General features: G+C 36.6%; 1 protein-coding gene across 1 annotated transcript; it reads left to right on the forward strand.

Moving 5' to 3' along the window:
- Nucleotides 1-471: 471 nt before the first annotated feature.
- Nucleotides 472-7,890, forward strand: LOC122038385 (BEL1-like homeodomain protein 8). Its single transcript, XM_042598114.1, has 4 exons — nt 472-2,932; nt 6,312-6,700; nt 6,779-6,839; nt 7,164-7,890. Exons 1-4 carry the CDS (start codon nt 1,916-1,918, stop codon nt 7,635-7,637), a joined length of 1,941 nt encoding a protein of 646 aa, XP_042454048.1. The 5' UTR covers nt 472-1,915; the 3' UTR covers nt 7,638-7,890.
- The last annotated feature ends 7,192 nt before the right edge of the window (nt 7,891-15,082 follow it).

Consider the following 15,082-nt stretch of genomic DNA (forward strand, 5'->3'; position numbering starts at 1 on the left):
GAAATTATTATAAATAAGTTTAGTTAAATTAAAATTGTCAATTAATTTTAATAAATTAAAATAATTTTGTATAATATTTTTGTTAATAGAAATTGAATAAATAGATACTTTTTCAATTTTAACTAATAATTTATTTAGTAAGAAATTATTTTGGCGAGTAATTACTGATTTTTGATTTGTGAGTTTTACATCTGGGCCCTCTGAAAATGGCAGCATATGAGCCCCCGACACGCAAAATATCTCAGCCGTCCAATCGCGTCGATGCGCATTAAATCCGCACGCAACGTAAGTCGCTCACCGCATTCATTGGGCGGTCAAGCCGATTCCTTCCTTTCTTCCTTCCCTCGATTCCGCTCACTGTCCTCCCCCTCCTCCCGCCTCACATTCCCAGGCTTCCTTCTTAATCATTACACTCAATTCAATGCCCTTCCCTTCTCTTACTCGGTTAATCTCCCATGGCTGATCTCATTAACGCCTCGCGTCGGATTAAGGTCACCTCGTCCATATTCCTTTCGCTGTCGCCCTCACGGTCAATTCACTCTGCTTCCGAACAGCGAGTTAAACTCTGCGCTCGTCGTCAATGCCGAGGCAGCAGACAGCATTCAAGTCCCGCTACCACTGCCACTGCTACTAAATAATCCGTCCCCTCGCTGATCAAGTAATCCTGCTGCAGTGGAGTGGAGCAGAGCAGACCGGCTGGAGTTTAGGCAAGCAAACGATAGTGAATCTGAGAAGCAGCGTGACTCATGTTTGCATTTGTAGTCAGTCGTAGATGAGGGAGGGAGGGAGGAGTGTGTCCGTCCGTACGTGTAAGCACAGTGCCAGGGCGAAAGATAGCTCATCGGGAATCGAAAAAAAATGAGAGTGGAAGAAGACGTAGACTCGACTGGGAAGCAAAAGATCTCTGCAGCAGTCGGTGGAGTCGCCCCCGTTTCCCGTAACCCGGGACCCACCTCACACGACGTCATCCTTCGCCGAATTAGTGGCCCCGGGAGACGACGACCCTTTGGTTGGTTCCACCCACGTCATTGCAGGTTCTCGGGTGCGATGCGGGGGAGGGAGAGGAGGATGGCGGTTTCGTGTGGGGGTGGGGACGGTTGCACAGGCGCCTTATTTAACGGAGCGGTCACGGACGGCATCACCGGAGACTCGATCTCGGCCGTCCATCGGCAACGTTACGGCTCCAGATGCCTGCGTCTTGCCTCAGCTTTTCTTCTCTCTCTCTGCCATCGAGAAAGAGAAAGCAGTGTTATTCCCTGCCGTTTTGTTCTCTACTGCGTGTTTTTTACCCCTTTCGTGGCATTCTGCGGCTGCCGTCGCTAACCACGAAGCGCTTTTGCTAATGAAATGATGAGCGGAAGAGGAAAGAAAGATCAACGTCTCCTTTGCGCGCGCATACAAACAGTGCGGTCGCATGGGGAAGGGATCGAGGGGGTAGGAGAGTGTTGTCGTGAACGGCGTGTAGCAAGTCACATATAAAAGCTCCCCCCACCTCACCTCACCTACATTCGCATTCACAACCACAACCTGCCCTGCCAATGCTGCTACTGCTGCGCGTCCAGTTGCAGGACTGCTTCCGCCCTACCTCTTGTGGAATTGGAATCCTCAAAGCTACCATCGCAATCCCTTGCTTTGGTGGTTTCCTTTCTCTCTCACTCACTCTCTTTACCGTCTTCGCCATCTTGTGATCTCGCTTTGTACTTGCTCTTTGATTCGGAGCAGAAGATACAGGTGGATTGGATTGGATGTATAGATAGCCTCGCAAATTATTGGACTCTAAAAGACACAGCATCGCCCTTTCTCTTCTCGGGCCCTCCTCCTCTCTCTCTCTCTCTCTCACACACACACCTAAATTAATCCACCACCAATCCATGTCTCTTGACCCACCACCACCACCAACTGCGGCGCGATCGGCATGAGCGGCTTCCGGCCAGACGCCCACGTCGCTCAACAGAGCCGCCGTGACAAGCTCCGCGTCCAATCCGATCACTTCCAACCCCCCGCGCGCGACGCTGGCCTTGGTCTCGACTCGATCATGTTTCCTTCCACGGCCTCGGCCCCCGCCGCCGAATTCTCCCCTTCCGGCGGTCAAGTTCCTCTAGGAGTCCCCTCGGCTGCCATGATCCTGGGCGACACCGCCCTCCAGCCGCCGCAGTTCACCTGCGACTGGGCGGCGCCGTACTCTCATCTCTACTACCATCAGTTCAAACCCAGCGGTTTTATGACCGGGATCCACGACACAGTTGCCACAGACATGCCGTCCGGGATCGCGCAGGCCCCACCTAGCTCGTGGTCGACGGTCGACGGATGCGGTGGTAGCGGCGAGTTGCATTTCTTGGCAGGCTACGCCGGGGACACACAGGGAGGCGCTGCTCCCTTGATGGGCGCAAGGGCACACGTGCCCGTGGGCTGGACTGGCGTTGACGGAGCAATCGGCGTTGGAGGAACCGATGCGGGAGGAGCATCACGAGGCTTGTCATTAACCCTAGCATCGATCACTGCGGCAAGACCTTCCTCCGCGTACCCAAAAAACCCAGTCTGCGATAGAGCATTCGGTGGCAACAGTGGATCACTGCAAGACGTGGTGGGCCGCGGAGCCGGCCCTCTGGGGCCTTTCACTGGCTACGCGATCGTCTTGAAGAACTCCCGGTTCCTGAGGCCCGCGCAACTGCTGCTCGACGAATTCTGCGGCGCAGTGACCGGGTCCAAGTTCTCAAAACGGTGCTACAGCTCCTTGGATCCGGCGTTTGAGAAGGAGAGCGAATCGATCGGTTGTGCTAGTGCTTCATCGACGTCGGCATTGTATGGCTCGGCGCCAGAGGATACTCGCGTTGAGCAAAAAATTGCCAGGAGTACTTCCACTGCTTCCTCCAAGATTCACAGTCCGGAGTTCCAACAAAAGAAGACAAAGCTGCTCCAAATGCAAGAAGAGGTTGCTTTACAATTTCACTAATTTTTTGCCTTTAACAACATAAGAAAAATTCAAAAAAAATTCGAATCTCCTTATCCAAATAAAATACCTATCTCATGTGTTTTTTTTCCTTCGTATCACCGTGATAATTAGATTACATTACTTTGGAGTTGGGGTGATTGATTGATTTTGACTATACGTTTAAAATGGTTTGGTAGGTCTACTCTGTTAGGTATAATATTCGCTGTAGGTGTACAATTGATGCAATGTTATTGTGTAGCTGTGTTTATGAAAATTTCCAGCATTATTTAATAGTCGGGGACTAGGATTTGATAGGATCCTTTTCATTCTTTTCTGTTGACTTCTGTGCTTTGTAGAGGTTCTTGTATGAGAAAAACTTTTAGTCAATCATAGCTTAGCTTGCATGGCACGAATAAAGAAATTGGAGGCTAGGCTATACTACTGTACATCAGTCATTGTTGCCTCATTTTGATTGATTTTTTTTTTTTTTTGTAGTAAATTGCTTATATATTCTCTAAGCCTTTTGAGAATATTGTAAGTTGGTTATTTTGTCTTCCTTAATTATTTGTCTTTTGTACTTTGATTACTTTACAGACATCATATTGAACATATAAACATATCTTCTGTTTATATCCAGGTCTAGCATTTTATAATATAAGGTACTTGCTGCACATATTTAAGTCGACAAGTGTAAAAATAGTTTGATAAGAAAATATGGTTGCAGGTCTATTTAGAAATGTGTTTTCTAATGCTGTTTTAATTTTATAATTAATCTTCTTATTTCATTCAATAATTTCCTACAAAAAGTGTTTTGGTTATTTGTATTTTATCTAATTAGTTCTCTATGCTTTATTCTTATTGGTAAAAAAAGTAATATCAGATTAATATATTATTGCTTAAACTAAAATGCATGGCAATAGAATATATGCCAAATGATTCATAAATAGAATTTTGAAAATTAAACTTGAGATATCATTCTTTATGTTGGTGCATGTGCTGGTTTTTTCTCATTTATGTTGTTCATGTATTAGTCAGGTAACTCTTTTATTTACGTTGTGGATAGAGACTATGCATATGCCTAGTGTGACTTGAACTTTGACCTATATTAATGAATAAAGTAATTAACCCGTAGTATTTCATTATGCTTCTCTTCTTTCTATTAGTTTTTTTTAATATCGAGTTTGTTTTCTTAAGACTTAATATTTCACCTATTATTCTAAATTCTTGAATTGATTGCAATTTTGGTCATGAATTAGTTGGGCTGTCAATGTATGTTGTAGTTATTCTTCAATTATCCAAAAGTATTATGAGGCTAATTAGTCTTCATATCCATGGAAATCACACTTGTCAAAATAGGTATTGTTATCCAGATTTGATGATCAAACAAATTAAAAATTGGTAATATTGTATTACTGAGATCAGAAAAATTTGAAGTGTTAAATAAAATTTAGAAAAGGTCTGTATATGAGATAACAAATTGTGTCGCATGTTAGCATCTATATTTTATGTCATCGAATATCAAATAGTTTATAACATATATTAAAAATAATGCATAGTATAACTAACAAAAGTTTGATTAGTTAGTAATATAAAATTGTATCACTCTAATTGTATATGTAATTGATCACTAATAAACAATAAATACTAAATATGTTTTACAATGATTGTTAAAAATCATATTATTACAATAGTTATTAAATAATGTTAATATTATTCTTTCATATTTTATATTATATGGATTAGTTGGGACATCAGTCACAGCTGAATTGAGTGTGTAGGGTTTATCCAAATCAACAATAATTTTTTCCTATTAAGTTTGAAGGTGAAGATTAGATGCTTGGTTGAGAAATAAATTAAATTCAAGAGAGAAGAAGGTTTTCCTTCTTGCATGCCTCTCCTAGATTCAAGTGGCCCTGATAACATGTTTGCTAAATCCTTTAGTTTCCAATGCGAATCAATCTAATTCTTACAAATTTCAACCAATCTCATCTATTTTTTCTATCAATTGGACCAAATTTCAGTTGTTTCTATCATTTTTAGTGGAATTTGACTCTTCTTTAAGTAATCCTTTTGAATACTGATTGTCATAAAAACTTCTGCAGTCTTTATAAGATAGACATTTTCTTGATAATGATTAGATTGACCGTTGCTAGTACTGATCCCCCTTGGGTGATATGGATTGGTATCAGATAATTAGAATATTCATGTTGAACAACCAACAGTTTCACAAACCTTCAACTGTCAATTTCCTTTTTCAAGGATGAGCTATTCTTAGGGTTTGTAGGCTTGTCGCATCTACGATCCTCTTGGAAATAGAGATACTTGAGAATCTCCTTCAAGTTGCTTGTATCTGATCTGCCCTGTTATGTAGATCATGATAGACAATGACCTGAACTGACTTATTGCGAGTGACTGTAAATTGTGGTTGCACTGTTCAAGTAGTTCATGTGAGGCAATAAATTTGCTCTTAATTTGGAAACACCTCTACACCCCATCAACTATCAGGGAAAAAATGTAGGCCTCATCTTTTTCAATAGGGTTGTATGAGGATATAATGTCAAATCATATTTTGTAATTGTATTATTCTTAATCTAAACCCATTAGGTCATCCAGTGGCAGTGTCGCTATTAAAATTTATGATGCTATCTTGAATGTGGTCGATAATCAGAATAAAAAGTTTTGGCAGGAATGGTGATTGGTTGTTGGGCTTTTTTATTATTGAACCTCTAACTATAATTTCATTTTTATAAATTCTAGTCACTAATGTTGTGCTTTCTTGAAGTTTGATATATATATTATCAAAATTTAGTAAGCATGGTAGGTTTATGGAGTATCATGAGTTAGATAATATGACTGTAATCCAATAAGTTCATAGTAAATAAAATTCTTGGACATACATGTGGCATTGCTAATTTGTGTTCTCTTTATTGTTTATCCAGATACTAAGTTTTGTTTGCTTATTATGGTTTTATCTAAACGGATGCTACTGCTCTAAACTAATATTTACAGTTTGCCTAGGTTTTTTTTTTTAATTTTCTCTGACTATTTTTTTTTTTCAATTTGCCTTGTTTTGATTACATACCTTCAAACAAATCTTTAAATTTTATTTTCTTGTGATGATATATTTGTCCCTTATTTTTGTCAAGAAGGTTGAACTATTTTGTCCTTTATTTTCTGATATGTGCTTTTATATTTCCACTATTGGATGAAAGTTTAAATTTTGAACTCTGAAGGAATTGCAGACCATAAAAAGCATCCAATGGCATTTGATGTTACCTTATTGATTTGTGTTTACTTGCTTTGCTTTCTACTTCATACTAGTATCTTTACTGAAGTTTCTGTACTTGTTCACCAGTAGCTTGTGCTTACAATTGTGTAGGTATGTCGTAGATACAAACAGTACCATCAGCAAATGCAAATGGTGGTTTCCTCGTTTGAGTCTGTTGCTGGCCTCAGTTCTGCAACGCCATTTTCTTCTCTGGCCCTCAAGGCCATCTCAAAACATTTCAGGAGTCTAAAGAATGCCATATCTGATCAGATAAGGCATGTAAGCAAAGCTCTCGGTGAGGAATTCATCTCATTGCCTAGTTCTATGGCAACTGCACGGCTGAAGTACCTTGATCAAAGTCTCCAGAAACAAAAGATGGGCGAAAGCAGTACTCTAGGTTTCATGGACAATAATCAGCCTGTTTGGAGGCCACAGAGGGGGCTACCAGAGCGTGCAGTGTCTGTTCTAAGGGCATGGTTATTTGAGCACTTCCTTCACCCGTGAGTGTTCCTGTTCCTATTTATTGTTATATCCCAAGCATTGACTCAGTTTAGCGCTCATTTATGTTCCATTTCTAGATATCCAACTGATACAGATAAGCACATGCTAGCGACTCAGACTGGCTTGTCGAGGAATCAGGTACTGTCTTTCATTTCTAGGATTGTCTGTAGGATGCAATAGCTTACTACTTGGTTCATTTCATTAATTATGGAGTCTTACCGAGTGGTATGGTCTTCCACTCGAGATGGGATTCTCTGTTCCACTTTCTTTGTGCCCCGCGTCCCATTCACTGATGGAATGGATCACATCTGAGCATGTCATATCTCAAGGATGCATGATCTGATGTGGTCTGTCCGATAACGAATGGGACACAAGAAAAGTGGAACAAAGGATCTCATCTCCTTCCACTCATGGTAGTTGAGTTGCTACTAGTTATTAATCTTGGTTTTACCAACTTTGCAGGTTTCTAACTGGTTCATAAATGCCCGAGTGAGATTATGGAAACCTATGATAGAAGAGATTCATATGCTCGAGACCAAGGGAATGGGTGGCATGGATCTCAATTCAACCAACCCAAGAAGTGCAAAGTCCATGACAGACGATGGAACATGTTCCGCCAGCAATTCGAAGCTCCAGCCACAACATATTGGAGGACCAATCAGCTGCACTTCCATGGACCCTGTCTTCAACAATGAGAGCTGCCGAAATCTGGAACCGTGGCAAGGCGATAAGAGGTCGAGGGTCGAGGAGTGTGAGATGCTGGCCGGCATGGATGATGGCCTGATGAGCTTTGCGACCTATCAGCGTGCAATGGACATTGGCGGCATTGAAGCAGTGTCGTTGACCTTGGGATTGAAGCACGAGGGCGGGCAGCAAAATCCACAGCAGCAAATGAGGCCCTTTGGAACCCAAATGTTCCATGATTTTGTGGGCTGATGCTGGTTTCAGATAGCCGTCGAAGCCTTTATAGCAGCAACTCTTCCTTAATTTAATGGCAGAGCTTTGGAATGAAAAATTCGGTCAGCTGGTCCAATGACCTCATTGATTTGTCGAGTTGAGTCGCTCACTGACGGTTGCATGCATGTTGGATGTTCGGTTGGTTGTATTGTACTAGTAATGTGTAGGTTTAACTGTTTATGTAACTGTTATGCAGCACCTTTCCTATAATTATGTCTTCCAGGTTTAGTCATGGGCTTCAAGCGAGTCGCAAGGATGGATGCACGAGTTTGAATTTGCACGTTTAAACTTTAGCTACAGAATTAGGGAAGGATAGCCTGTTCGTCCTCAATAAGGAAGGAAGTTCCAACTACAGTCGTGACGGTGGGTCATTATTCTCTTATCATCTTTGGATTGGTCTGTAGCTCCGACAAATCCTTTGAAAGTTTGATAAGCAAAGCACGGTAGTGAGCAAGCAGACCTGCCACCGCATGGTAACTGAAAATCTTGTCAGGAAATGCGCCTCCAGTAGGGAACGGTAACCGTGAGGTAATCTCCAATGGGAGATTGTTAATGAGATATGTGAAATAAAAAAAAAAAATTCTAATCATTATGGATTTAATATTGCACTTTAAGAGGGAAAAAGGAAAATCTACTCTTTCATCTCACAAATAATGATAGTAAAATTTTAAATCCACTCTTGCATCTCAAAAATAATAATACGAAAGTGAGATCAGTAATTAATGATATATATTAAAAATTGATAATATAGGCTCTATAAAAAAAATTATATATAAAAAATTGATAATATAGGCTCTAAAAAAATTTGATAATATAGGCTCTATAAAACAATTATATATATAAAAAATTGATAATATAGGCTCTATAAAAAAATTATATATAAATTTTTACAAGTTAGATAAGTAATTAATGATAAAAAAATGATAATATAGGTTCCGTAATAACTTTTTAACAAGTGACACTAGTAATTAATAATATATAAAAATAATAATAATATGGACTCCAAAAAAAAGTTATAGAGAGATTTTTATGGGTGAGATTAGTAATTAATGATATATAAAAAAAAATGATAATATAGGCTCCATAAAAAAGTAATAGAGAGATTTTTTGATTGTAGAAAAAAAAATAGAGTGGTAAACAAGTCGAGCCAAGTTTTAAAATGTTCAAATTTTTTTGATAAGGTCACGAAACCGAGCGTAAAATGAATCAAGTCTTTAAAATGATTATTCAAACTTGACTTGTGATCTCGTCCGGACGCTGTAAGAGTGGACTATCGGTGAGGTGTTGCTAGTGTTGACCGAGAGAAAACTTCGAGCTAAAAACTAGGATGAGGGGGGGGTGAGTTGTCCTCGTACCAGAAGAGTTTGCGAAGAGTAAAAGAGCAAAGGAGGGGTTAGAACAGAGACTAGGTTGCCCCAGCCTTCCACTTAGACACGCAAGGCAGTGTCCGATGATCTCAAGAATGAAGAACATGAATAGTACAGGAGAATAAATAGAATCAATGACAAAATAAATGTATGTCATAAGGAGTCTCTTCACTCCTGACTTACGGGGGCAGAACTTTTTATAGGAGGGTCATGTCCAGACAAAAGATGTTAGAGGGTCATATTACCCATGTCTAGGTGCCAGAGAGTCATGTCTAAACAAAGATATTAGAAGGTCATATAACACATGTCTAAGTATCAACAGATAAGATTAAGGGTTGATAGCCCAATGGTTTAATAAGCCTTTAATAGGCCAACTCATCTTTGCTCTATTAGGGAGATTGGTCGCCTTTGCTTTACCAAGTAGACTGGTGGATTAGCTTAGTTTTGTTCTGTCAGGTAGATTGGTCGGCTCGGCTCTACTATGCCAGGCATACTGGTTGGCATGGCTCTACTATGCTAGGCAGAATAGTTGGTTTAACTCAACTCTACTGGGCATATTGATTAGCTTGGCTCGGCTTTGCTCTGCCAGCAGATCGTCTAGGCTCTACCAGGTAGATCGGCTCGGCTCTGCCAGACATATCGACTTGGCTTTGCATTGCCAAGCAGACTGGTCGGTTTGGCTCTACTCTGCCAGACAGACTGATCAGCTTGGCTCTGCTTTATTGGTAAATTGGTCAACTCAGCTTAGTTCAGCTCTGCTAGGCCAACTGATCAGCTCGATCAGAAACAGTGATAAATTGATAATTAGAAAGAGTGGCGGATTGGTTAGAAAGAGTAACGGATTGACCAAGAAGAGTGGCGGTTCAGGCTTAGCAGATCAGCTAGTCATGTTAGTCGAGAAGAGAATGTCATTGACCTCTTTTGACTTTATCACAATTCAACCTGTCGATTTGACCTTTACTCTTGTGACATGTCTTCCTATTCTCCGTATTAACTTGGTTTATTTTGTATGAGCTTGAGCGTGGTTCAAGTTTAGCTTGAGCATCGTTCAAGCTTGACTTAAGTTTCGTTCATTTAGATGTTATTGAGATCTAAATTTAAGTTTAGCTTGAGCTTGGTTCGTTTAAATATTATTGAGCTCTTAATTTAAATTTGTTTGATTATTTAAAATTTTTATTTATTTGATTGGTTATTGAACTTGTCAATTCAAATTTATTTGTTCATTTTTAAAGTTTTTTTTGTTTATTTAACATATTAATAAGAGTTTTATTAATGAACATGATCTACGAACATTGTTCACGAACATTAACGAGTTTAACACATATGTGTTCAAGTTTATTTCTTTAATTTATCGAGTTGTTTAAACTTATTTATTTACTTGATCTTGTATGTATTGAACAATATAAACAAACTTTTATCTAGCTGAATATTAAGTTTATTCATGAACGTTCAGTTCATTTATACCTCTAAACGAGAGTGATAGATTTTTATATTTTTGATGTGCATTGAGGTAGCATATTAGAGACTACAAGAAAAACTCATATAGAGTTCTAACTATTAGAGATGCCCTTATAAATGTAAGGTTTGAGATTTATAGTTTAAGAGGGATAGTAACATTTCAAACTTGCATTTTTATCTCAAAATTAATAATATGAGTGATGTAATTAATAATGTTAAAAAAGAAATTGATATGTACCTTCCATAACAAAGTTATAAAAGGATTTGTTTTTTTTGACTGCGGAGAGAGTAATAAATTTTTATATTTTTGATGTGATATTGAGATAATATATTAGAGATTATAAAAAACCTATATTGGATTCTAACTATTGGAGACACCTTTAATCGTGTAGAGGCATCCATGGAGCGTGCTTGTGTGATGCTGAAGCTGAGGGGCGTGCAAATTTTGTGACTCACGTGTAGGATGTGAAATTGCTTGCCACTTTCTGTGTTGTTTAATGATGCCATATTTTTGTAAAAAAAAAAAAATGTTTTTTGGGTGAACTCTTTAGAATTTTTAGATGAACTTTGCAATTTTTTTTCATGCTGTTGGTGAACATGACAAGGATGGAACTAATAAATGTTTAGTTGAAATTCCAATTGTGTTATATCGCCATGCAAATTTTATCTATCGTTTGGTCTTTATTCATTACCCATTTTTAGGGATTTAACAACCTTTTTCTCACCCTATTTTACATATTTTATTAGTCCCATGAGAATTGATATTTATATGTACTAGAGCTAGCATTCTTGAATTTGTGTTGAGCTAATATCTTCGTCCCACCAAATTAAATCAACTAGTCCATCGTTCAAATAATCTTGGACATGCTACTCATGAAGTAGGGACAAGCTACTCACACATGAATTAAAATTATGGACTAATCTTTTTAAAAAAATATTCTTAACCAGAGTTCAACATAAAACTATTGTATCTAGAGATGCAACTTGTGATTTGAACCTTTTAGAGTGAATTATAATTGAATTTACTTGGCAACCCAATAGGGTATGTATTTCTTGAATTGTTAACTTGTTCGTATAAACCAAGATAATTATATCCATAAATAGCCCCTTAGACTTCTGTTGGTTCTTTGTCATGCTCATTTTGTCCTTGAAAATCGATTGAGAATTCATAAATACTTCTATTTAAAATGTCTCTCATTTTATAAATATATAAAAAGATGGCACGTGAAGCAAACTTGGAGTTAGTTTATTCAAGGTGTATTTTTATCTAGACTCGAATGGCGAAGGGAAAAGAATAACACAGGATCAGCTTAGAGAGCTTGGTGCATTTAAAGTAGTAAGAGACGCATGCAAGGTGTGCTCTAGGGTAGTTAAAGCATGATGGACTCATAAGTGATGGGTTAATATGACACATGGATCAAATTCACATGCTGCATTTGATTAAAATTATCATGTATAATCTTGGTTATATGATTATCAGGTAATCATATAACCAAGATTATGAAAAATAAAACATAATCAAATATTGTTTAGTATAATGCAATAAAAAACTTGATTGTTTCAAAATTTTAATAAATAATTTAGCTTAATATTTTATTGTATTACCCTTAGTTACAAAACTAATTATACATAATAATAATAATAATATTATTATTATTATTATTTAAACTCTATGTTTTTACTTTTTTAAAATATTTTTTTACTTTCTCTTTTTCACATTTTTCTTTATTTTTTATGTTTTTTTACCTTTTTTACCTTTTTTTTTTATTTTTATTTTTTTTTAAAAAATGTTTAAGTTTTTTTTTTAAATTTTTTATACTTTTTTTATTTTTCTATTTTTTACGTTTTTTTATTTTTTTTACATTTTTTTATTTTTTATACTTTTTTTTCTATTTTTTATTTTTAAATATTTTTTTTACATTTTCCCATTTTTTTATTTTTAAATACTTTTTATGTTTTTTATTATTTTTTCCATTTTTTCCATCTTTTTAATATTTTTAACGTTTTTCTTTTATCGGAGGGTATTTTTGGTAAAAAAAATTCGTTAACCCTGGAATCAAGAAAAACTTTAGTTTTTCAAGATTTTCTGATTCTAGGTTGTATGCTCCTTTTGCTGACATGTTGGACATGGAATATTACTCAGGAATTATCGATTACCTAAACCAAATAAAATTTTTATTGATAACTTTAGATGAATAACTAAAGTTATCAAGAATAACTCGCAACTAAACACACCCGTAGGGTTTGGTACATTTGAGGGATTGAAGGCCAAAAACAAAATGCAAATTGAAGGCAATAAAGAGCATCAACACGGTTGAAAAAAAAATCCAAAGATATGAAAGCTGCACAGATGATATGTAATCTTGTCATTTTACCTTTGGGCTGCAGTATCGAATTACAAGTGAGGTCACTAATACAACAATATGATTGCAACCTTTAATTATAATATACGAATTATGTAAAACAACGAGAATGATAAAAAAAACAATTTCATCAATAAAAGTGCAATTACAATACAATGATTCCCTTAGTATCCCATTATTTCTAGTACACTTATCTCCAATAAGAATCTATTTTCAATTCCAAAAGAGACAAAGAGGTTGAACCATTGTCATGCTTCTTTTGGGAAGAATGAAGTATCGTACCACACTGAATTCACAACAATATATAGAAATCTCCAATCATGATAAATAAAGAATGACACCTCATCCCTTAGTTGTCCTCCTCTCCTTGGTCAAAACTTATGTGGTGACCCTACCTACATCAAGTAATTCTTGTCACAACTTGTGTAGCATCTCCATGTCTAGTATCAATATTGACCAAAATGGTTTCTCCTAGGCAATGCTGTAGCGGCAAGATATTTTATCAATTTATCATGTATCTAATTATTAGTCTCAATTTTGATAAATTAATAAATAATCTTTTTTTAATGGACAATTGACCTAAGGACATTAGCTAATAGATTGTATGAGTATTTCTCGATTTATCTGATGATTAATGAAAAATTTTCATAAGACCGGATCAACCCGTAATTAATCAATAAAAACTAAATATCCGATGGCAAGTAAAAACAATACAATTCTAAATTCTCATATAGAGAAGAAAATTAAAAATTCTATTAATTTAGTTAAAAAATTAATTTTTAAAATAAAAAATAAAATTTTAATAAGGATTATAATTAATTTTTTATTTATGATCTAAATAGAAGATACTAATTATTGAATAATAAATAAATAATTTTTTTAATTATTATAATTATTTTATTTCTTTAATATTATTCAATTTATTTTATTTTATTGTTGAAGTGCTAATTCAAAATTATTTTTAATTTTTTTCTTCAATTGTTATCTTTTATACTAATTTATTTTCTTCTAAATCCCATTTAAGAAGCTTTTATTGGGAACTTATATATCAGCAACAAGTGTTGCTTGAGAAGGTTGCGCATGCCAATGTTTCAAAGCCTCCACAAATTTTTTGGGCACATCCTCTTCCTGTGCTACACATCCATTTCCTCAACAAGAAAGATAGATTTCTAGACTCCTCTAACATTCATTCATTCTATCTATCTATTTATTTATCTATCTATCTATCTATCTATCTATCATCTTAAATAATGGTTGGAAAGTATTGAAATACATATTCAGTCAATCCTTTCTTCCTACCAATGGCACATCAAGTGTCTGTTGACCCTTAAGGCAACAAACAAGGTTTCCCTGTTCAGTTAAGCATCCATATAGTTATCAGTCTTCTTTCATATACCTCAAAAAGCCTTCATCGGACAATTTTCACAATGTAGTATTCATAACCCATTTTCTCCAACTTCATCCTGGATGCTAAGACAAATGTCATGTTCGACCTTAACATCATTTATCTTTTCAAATTCACCCTCTCCATCCAAAAACTCGTAATGCTTTCAAGAATACAGATCATCAACTTAATCTTTGTTTTCACTATTTATCTAGTGAAAGTCCCACTTATGCCTTCACTTGGACAATAATCATAGGCATGTTTGGATTCCTCAAGGACGAGGTCCTTTGGAACATCCTGATCCTCCAATAAAGGGTTACTTAGAACTTCTTCCTCCTCTAATAAGACACAGGGAATACTTAGAGCATTCTTTTTCTTTGCATAAAATTCCTAAACCATCAATCGTGTGGCTCTTATGGTGTAGAACTCTTTCAATCAACATGTGGCTCCTCTGGTGTGAGATTCTTTGATCAACTTCTTTCTCCTCTGATAAATTGGCAGTCCTCAAGGGATTTTCAAGGGTTAGAGAGAAATTGAGTGTGGCATTGAAGTTAGGGTTGCTATTGTTATTTGTAGCAAAACAAGCAACTGAACTTTCGATAGACGGCACAATTGTTGTACCCATGATAGTGACAATGGAGGAATGGCACGATCTTTGAAAGGTTACAAATGGCCTAGCAGTAGTTTGTAATATAGAGGGTGAAGTTAAGAAGAAAGATAATGAGGTAGATAACAGGGAACAAGTCAGAAGTATAATATATACTAATTAATTACACTTCAGGTGTTGGATATGTGTGATGGTTAAGCTCTCCAATAATAGATCAGGAATCTATTGACTTAGACTTAACTACG

This window comes from Zingiber officinale, chromosome 1A (genome assembly GCF_018446385.1).
Source record: "Zingiber officinale cultivar Zhangliang chromosome 1A, Zo_v1.1, whole genome shotgun sequence".
In the NCBI taxonomy this organism is placed as follows: Eukaryota; Viridiplantae; Streptophyta; class Magnoliopsida; order Zingiberales; family Zingiberaceae; genus Zingiber; species Zingiber officinale.